This window comes from Sinocyclocheilus grahami, unplaced genomic scaffold, assembly GCF_001515645.1.
Source record: "Sinocyclocheilus grahami isolate Dianchi unplaced genomic scaffold, SAMN03320097.WGS_v1.1 scaffold1087.1, whole genome shotgun sequence".
In the NCBI taxonomy this organism is placed as follows: domain Eukaryota; kingdom Metazoa; phylum Chordata; class Actinopteri; order Cypriniformes; family Cyprinidae; genus Sinocyclocheilus; species Sinocyclocheilus grahami.
The window spans coordinates 38,650-47,138 of record NW_015506266.1 but is presented as its reverse complement, the minus strand read 5'-3'; the positions used below and the strand labels follow the sequence as shown (position 1 = coordinate 47,138).

At 38.0% G+C, this 8,489-nt stretch overlaps 1 protein-coding gene across 1 annotated transcript in view; it reads left to right on the top strand.

Moving 5' to 3' along the window:
- The first annotated feature begins 1,432 nt into the window (after positions 1–1,432).
- The window catches only part of LOC107566599 (C-type mannose receptor 2-like), a 15,625-nt gene continuing 8,568 nt past the window's right edge, over positions 1,433–8,489 (top strand). The window contains exons 1-5 of the mRNA XM_016252091.1: positions 1,433–1,453; positions 1,656–1,694; positions 1,787–2,143; positions 3,634–3,993; positions 4,158–4,521. Of these exons, the coding sequence (XP_016107577.1) occupies positions 1,658–1,694; positions 1,787–2,143; positions 3,634–3,993; positions 4,158–4,519 (1,116 nt within the window). The 5' untranslated portion in view covers positions 1,433–1,453; positions 1,656–1,657 and the 3' untranslated portion in view covers positions 4,520–4,521. The remainder of the gene's footprint in view (positions 1,454–1,655; positions 1,695–1,786; positions 2,144–3,633; positions 3,994–4,157; positions 4,522–8,489) is intronic.

The following is an 8,489-nucleotide window of genomic DNA, read 5'->3' as shown; positions in this document are numbered from 1 at the left end:
TATTGCCTATATTTAAACTCGTTTAACAAACATTAGAACAAAAATTCAACATTAAACATAAGTCATTCACGTGTAATTGACCAGTCTCTGTTGTTCTGTTTCCATCGTAACGGCGCTGGTTCTCGTGCCCGAGCTGGAGTCGTGTTCAGCGGGGAACTGCTAACGGACCGGCGCCCAGCGTTTCACTCTACACACTAAAAAATGCGGTTGGGTTAGTCCATATTTGACCCGAAGTTGGGTTGAAACAACCCAGCATCCCAACCCATGGCATCTGTTTTGTTCGTGAAGTTTTGGCTTCATGAGGAGATCAAAGTGGCCTTACATACTGTAGACCTGGTCTAAAATGTTTTCCTCCCTTTTAGAGAAATCAACGTATGTTGTTTGTATGTTGGAAGCACATTTGGTAAATTACAACGGTTGAAGTCACCTGTGATGATAAACACAGCGTTTGAATGTGTGGTGCGCTGTGCATTGATTGAATCAAACAACCCATCCCAGCTTCACAATGAACATCACATCCCTTCAATGCTTGGACAGGTAACTGATGCTTTCAGATTAATTTTTATTGAGGAAATGTGACCATAAGAACATTAGCTGTGTGTGCTGATATGTTGTATGTGCTTGAGAAAGTGTACATTTAATACAGAGTGTTTTGCTGATACGGATACTAACTGATTGACGTCAAAAAGCAAATGAGGGGAATATCGGCACATACTATTTCCTGCTTTGAGGCCTGATTATAAACACAGCAGTTACAGTCAACAGTAAGATATGTGGATAAATACACAAATATAGAGGAAGTAACATTTAAATAAAAAAAAATATATATATATATATTTGTGTAAATCTCCACACTATGTATCTTTGTAATGTCAGGTATGTATATTTTACTATTTATTTTTGAGATGATTATGTTTAAGTATGATTATGATTAAACAAACTCCTGGACGTCTTGCATCATTTCACTTCATTTCACCACTGATTGGCTGATGGCACGAACATACAGTCTCAAACCCTCATAAACTTCTAAAGTATAGACAAGAAATACTATACCCGAACACTCTTCACGAGACAAGGCAGAGTAAATGATGACATAATTTTCTTCTTTGGGTGAACTATCTTGCTGTTTGTCATTACAGTGTGTATGTTTCATAATTTATAATTTCACAATTTATATTATTTAATGTTTCTGTATTTAAATCAATTTCACATTATGTCCTGGTATTTTAACTTATGTTAAAACACACTTTCATCTAATTAAAGCAAAAATACAGAGAAACATGTGGACATACACATGAATGAGGAAGAAACCTTAAATAGGGCTTTTGTTTTAGAGTCATAAACAAAGTTATGTGACGTGTTGAATGACGGATGAGAGCAGATATGATAATCACACAGTCTGAAGCTGCAGACAGAAACATCAGACTCAGGACAGAAACACACGACCTCTAAAGTAAGAACAACTCACAAGTTCATTCTTTAACTAAAATTAGACTTTGAGATGTTAATATTATTATCTGAATGAATGCGAATTCCACTCTGCTGCTATTTTATATATATTTTTTTGTTTATTTAATTTTATTCATTTATTTTTTTACATTTATTTATTTATTTAATTATGTCATGTTGTTGTCTCTTAATTTTTTCTTCCTCAGAAATGGACCAAACTCTATTTTTCACTCTTCTTCTCATTGGTGAGTGTGTTTGTGGTTTTATTTATGGTTTCTAGTTTCATTAGGTTTGATCCTGTTATGAAGATCATTGAAGCAAAGCCTCTCTTTCACAGCTCTCTGCTCCGTATCTGAATGTGTTCAGCGTCAGTATCACTTTATAAATGAGAGGAAGACCTGGACTGAAGCTCAGAGATACTGCAGAGAGAATTACACAGATCTGGCCACCGTTGACAACATGAACGACATGAACGAGATGAATAAGAGTGTGAATGATGGAGGTGCTCAGTTTGTCTGGATCGGGCTGCAGAAGACGGGTCGTGATGAATGGGAGTGGCCTTCAGGTGAACCTGTGCTTTATCTGAACTGGGCTACTGGACAACCAGAAGGCAGAGATTATTGTGCTGTGATGTTCAATGGAGAATGGCATGATTTGGCATGCTTTGATACCCGACATTTCATCTGCAACAACAGTGAGTTCATTTATGCATTCACCATATACCAAATTTTAATTAGGGTGACCATATTTTAGTTTTCCAAATAGAGGACAGTGGGTGGGGCGGGGGGCTGGGGTGTGGTTGGTTGGTGGTTAAAGTAATGCCAAAAGCGCCCAAAGTAGCGAAATCTCAAATATCAAAACTCAAAATATGTAATTTCCATACTTAATATACATATTTTACAGTCAGTGTTAAGCATATTTATCATACACACAGCTAAATAGCTTCCTACCAGTGGCCGTCCTTCACAAAACTTTATATCTAGATGGCAACAGTTTAAAAGCCCAATTCCATCGGAAAAAAAAATAAACTTGACAACCCTGCATCCAACACAAGCTGCAGGAGTCAGATTTGACTGATCAGAGAGGAGAGATGGTTGACAGACCATGCTGGAGGATTTGCTGCTCAACAGATCCTGAGCTCATAGACAAATATATGATTTTCCTTAGAGCACGCGTGATGAAAGTGAACAGCGAGCGCTCATTCAAAAGAGATTATATTCTCCGCATATTGATAGCGGCCCACTGATGCACGAAAATTATATGCAATGTTAGAATGTTTGCGGGAGTGGACGGGACTGGACACAGTCTTCTTCAGGGCTCTAAAATTAAAATCCGAATCCCTGACATTTTGGGCGATTTAGAAATCCCGGCCAGACGCATTTTTCAAGGTCCAAAAAGAGGACATGTCCGGGAAAAAGAGGACGTATGGTCACCCTAGTTTTAATGCAATACTGAACACTATTACTTTTTAATTTGATTTTGAGTATAGAGGGGACTGTGCATATGTGTCACACTTTCGGTGCTATTTCAGACAATTTCTGTATAGACACAATATTTGCCTAAACAAAAGACTTTCACTGAACAAACTTTGATCTTTTGTTGTCACACTATGTGATAAAGGAAACTTGCAATTAAACAGCCTAAAATATCTTAGACAGTGATCCATATGGATCTTATAATATTAATTAATATTATATGATCCATATGGATCATTGTCTAAGATATTTTATTTCCAAGATTATATTTCTCTGCAATTGTTTCACCTTTACTCACTGCTTTATTTTTATTAATAATAAAAATAAAGCAGTGAGTAAAGGTGAAACAATTGCAGAGAAATATAAAATAGCGATTCTGTCATGAAGCTATTGTATTAATAAAAGTCAGCACAGGGTTGACATTCAGTTTCTGTGCTCCTAAATGTTTCTCTGTGTGCAACACTTAACAGTTTGAACACACTCCTTCCAGCCAATCAGAATTGAGAATTTAGATAGACAATGGTATAACTTTAAAATATCTTATATTGTGAATATTCAATATATCACCAGCTGTAGAAGCAGCTCAAGTCTTAGTCTTTGTGTTTCTGATGATTCTGCCACTGCTCCTGTTCACATCCAAACCATAGAGCAGCATAAGAACAATGTACAAACTGATTCATTAATCTTTTCTCATTTGTTTTTCTTAAAGCGAATACAGGACTCGTCTTTGTCAATGAGACATTGAATTGGAGAGACGCTCAGAGTTACTGCAGACAGAATCACACTGATCTGGTCAGTGTAAGAAACCAGAATGAGAGTCAACAGGTTGAGCAGCTCATTAATATCATGGTCGGAGCAACCAAATCACCTAAATCACAAGTCTGGATCGGTCTATTCAGAGTCAGAGACTCATGGCAGTGGTCAGATCAGAGTGACTCCTCATTCAGATACTGGAAGTCTGGTGAACCTAATAATAGTGGAGGAGGTGAAAACTGTACAGCTGTTAATGCTCAGGGAGAATGGTTTGATGTCTCTTGCACCAATCAATATTCTTTTATGTGTCATGAAGGTGAGTAGATCTTCACAAAACACACACACTCCATCATCACCTCCAGATCTCTTAAAGCTGACGCTACATGTCTGACATGACAAATTCATCCACAGTGTTTGTTCTGCATGTTGTTTTTGATCAGTCTCTCTCTAGTTTCTGCTTGTGCTTTGTTTGGTTTCCAGATAAACTGATTGTGATCAGAGAGAATCTGACGTGGTCTGAAGCTCTGAGATACTGCAGACAGAATCATGTGGATCTGGTCTCGGTTCATTCAGAAGATATACAGCGTCGTGTGATGAACGTGGTTAAACGAGCGTCTACTGCGGAGGTGTGGTTGGGTTTACACAACTACTGCATCATGAACATGTGGCTCTGGGTGAGTGGGGAGATCGTGTGCTATCAGAACTGGGCTCCAGGGAACGGAACGAAACAGGAAAACTGCAGCCTTGAGAAGAGAAAAGGAGCAGTTCAGTCTGGAGGAGATCAGCGCTGGATCAGCCTTCCTGAAACTTACAAACTCAACTTCATCTGCAGCAGATATTAAGAGTAAAAAGCATGTGAATGTTTGTGTTTACTTACATTAACGGTTTTCATACTTTGTTGTTATTCTGATTTTATTTTGTTTCATTTGTTCTTTAGTAAGTCCTGAGTGAATCTGCTTGTTGTGTTAAACACCAGTTTAATATTCTTTAGTTTGTCTAATTTAATAACATTATATGTGTTATTTAAGAGACTCATATATATATTGATATATTGATTGTTGATTTATTAGGTCAATATTTAGGATATATTGTCATTTTCAAACATGGTAATGTCACGATGTCCAGCTGGAGTGCCCATGAGTTCCTCTAGAGGGCACTCCATTTCAGACCTTTTCCACTGTTTCTTGGACTCTATTTCCCATAACACCCCATGCCCAGGGACTAATTGCATACACTCTTGTTTCCTGTCTGCAGGACTATAAATGCTGCACACAAACGCTCTCAGATCGTGAAGTCTTGTTCAGCTGTATGTGGACACCACTGAGCGTATGCCATGTTTATATTGTCTTGTTTTTGCTAGTGATGGGAGAAACTAGCCATTTCGAAGCTTCGAATCAATTGAAACAATTTCTTCGCAAAATGAATCAGTGTTTCAAAGTGCTCGAAACACCACATGCTGGTGACACCTGCTGGTCAAAACTGTGTAAATGCAACAAAAACTCAGACCAAAAATTCATAAAAACAGCTTTTACAAACCCAATGGAAGTGCTTTCTTGAAAGTATAATATATTAAATGCAATCAAAATAATAAAATACCACTAAAAATGAAGTGTCTATATAATAGGTCTATGCGTCTTTAAAATAATAATTATTAATTTGCAAGGGCTTGTTTTGTTTGTTTTATGGAGAGCTTGTCTAAACAGGCCAGTAAGAGACTATTAACTACTACTCATCCTTTTTTTTTTTTTTGAACTGTGTGTTTATTTAACCTTTTTTTTTTAACAAAACACTGTTACATAACTTTTATTTACAATATTGATACATGAAAAGTAAATTAATAAATAAATATACACTAAGAAAGAAAGAAAAAAAAAACAACAAAAAAAAAAACACTAATTTAAAAATATATACAAAAGTCCTTGACAGCACTTCAATCTAAGATTAGGAAGGTTCAACCCCCCCCTGTCTTTATTTGACATAATTATTTTAAGTCTTATTCTTGGTCTTTTGTTTTGCCAAATAAACTTCGAAATCATTTTTTCTAGTTTGTTAAATGCTGAGAGCGGAACCCAAACCGGTAGGGATTGAAATAGGAACAGAAGTCTCGGTAATATATTCATTTTCACTGTTTCTATCCTACCGAACATGGAGAGAGGTAGTACTTCCCATCCTGCCAAGTCTTTTTTAACATCTCAAAAAGCCGTGTATAATTCGCTAAATATAAACGTGATGCCATAGGTGTAAGGATAACACCCAAGTATCTGAAGCCCTGACTGGACCATCGAAAAGATGCCTCATTATCTAACTGAGTTGGCCAATGTCCTGAAATCATCATTGCCTCAGATTTCTCAGAATTTACCTTGTATCCAGAAACTAAGCCATAGTCTCTAAGGCACTCTAAAAGGGCTGGGATTGATGAAAGTGGGTTTTCAATAAATAATAATATGTCATCTGCGTATAGCAATATCTTATGATCCTTCCCTCCTTTATCTGTTATCCCCTTTATTCTGGGGTTGCTCCTTATTAACTCCGCTAGTGGCTCAATGCTAAGAGCAAATAAGACTGGAGACATCGCATCTCCCTGACGAGTTCCCCTACCTAAATTAAAAAACTCTGAGCAATGTCCATTAACTCGAGCTCTTGACTTAGGATTTTTGTAAAAAGTCTTTACCCATTTAACAAAAATATCATGAAATCCCATATAATTAAGAGTCTGCTCCAGAAACAGTGTGTGTGTGTGTCTGTGTGTCTGTGTGTGTGTGTCTGTGTGCGTGTGTGTCTGTGTGCGTGTGTGTGTGTGCGGGTGTGTGTGTGCGTGTGTGTGTGTGTGTGTGTGTCTGTATGCGTGTGCGTGGGTGTGTGTATGTCTGTGTGTGTGTGTGTGTGTCTGTGCGTGTGTGTATGTCTGTGTCTGTGTGTGTGTCTGTGTGCGTGTGTGGGTGTTTTTTTTTTTTAAATGTTAAAAAATCAGTTCTTTGTAAAACTGTATTTAAAAAAGTATTTTCAATGTAGCTAGCTTTTTGATAGTAACTTGTTGTGTAACTACTTTTAAGGCTTGAGTGTAGCTTGAATGTAACTTAACTACTTTCACTTATGAGTAGCTTGTAGCTTTAGGCTACAGACAGTTTCAGATTAGCTTCCCCAACACTGTTATGTGAAATTAGTAGGGGTGCGCCGATCCGATATTCAGTATCGGTATCGCTCCAATACTGGCATTTTCTGCTGGATCGGGGTATCGGTCAGACGAGACCGATCCAAATCTGATATAGTGCGTATACTATTCTGTGTTATTGTTAAGCTCCAGGAAAGCCACAAAAACATTATAAAGCACCATCAAGTTTTCGTGCACTATATTTCAAGTGTTCTTGAAGCTTTTCCGTAGTTTAATTTGAGGTACAGATGAATATTTAAGTCAAGTTGACGTAAACTCTCCCCGCGGCGGCTGTCTGTCATCCTCCATTCAGCATTCAAACTGTGTGTCACATTCAGTTATGACAGTCAAGACGACGAAACGCTCTCCGAGATGATTAAATGTTCCTAATATTATACTTGATCTGTAAATAAAGATAAATGGTTTTGCATAAAATGATTTTATCTTGCTGGAGTTTCGTGCTGTTTCTAAATCGTGTACATTTCTACCCGATATCTGGTTAGATCACAAGACTGGAGTAGAGAGCACTATGAATTGTTCGTCATGAGCACAGTAACTGAAATGTAAAACTGTTAAAAGAAAAGGCTCAATAAACTAACGCACATATTTAATACACTACGCATCAATATCTCTTCACTTTGACTCCGCTGTGACTCCGTGTTGCTTCAGCACATAAGCGCTTTGAGCCGCTCTGTGTTTGTAGCCTTTAGCGACGGAAATGTTACGCCCCTCACCATACTGTGATGCCGTGTCCAGCCGGAGCGACGAGACAAAAACATTAAAACCCATTATAAACGAGGCATTTGTTGCATCCAGTGGGGACATAATTACGGATTATAATGACTTATACTGTCTTTTTACACGTTGCATTGCATCGCGCCGCGTAAACATAAAACCATGTCTGCATTTGTGATCGGAGAAATGACAAACAACAAGCGCTACTCTACACTGCTCAAAACTCACGTTTGAATCATCAGTGGCAAACTTTTAAATATGAAAAACGTGCTTACAGTCTGTGAGTCAGAACAGCCGGCATTGTTGTCTACTCTCCCAGGATCAGGATACAGTCCTCCATAAAATGTGCTGCACACATCTGAATATTTGGGTTGAAGTGTTCTTGAACAGTGTTGTAAACAGGGGCGGCGTTTCCGAATGGCAGAGTATGGCATTCAAAAGAGCTTGTCGCTAAAATTTTTAACGCAAAAAATTTTTTACTTCACCCTGCTTCCATTCAGAACAAACGCCGCGCAGCGTGTGCTGCCTGGAGACAGATCTCGGCTTGTTCGCAATGCAAGGGTAAATAATAAATTATGTTTGAATAAGTACAGTGTTTTCTTCACTAAAACACTATGTCTATAAAGGCTAATGTTTTTTGTGTGCTTGAAGAGCGGAGAATAGCTTTTGCCGTCTAGTTGTAACCAATAGGCTACTTTTGTAGGCTACGTTTTAAATATCCTGTGCATATAGCGCTTCGTCGTCTATCATGAGATTTTGGCCTAGTGTATCAAACCCATATAGCTACAATAAATGTTATAACCTGTAAGTTGATGAAAGCGTATAATGTGATGCACTTGCTGCCGCAGACGCGGCCGTTGTAATGACAGACAAAACACAGATCTCCGTCATTCGCTGGTCAAAAACCTTGTTAACTCCATTTGAGC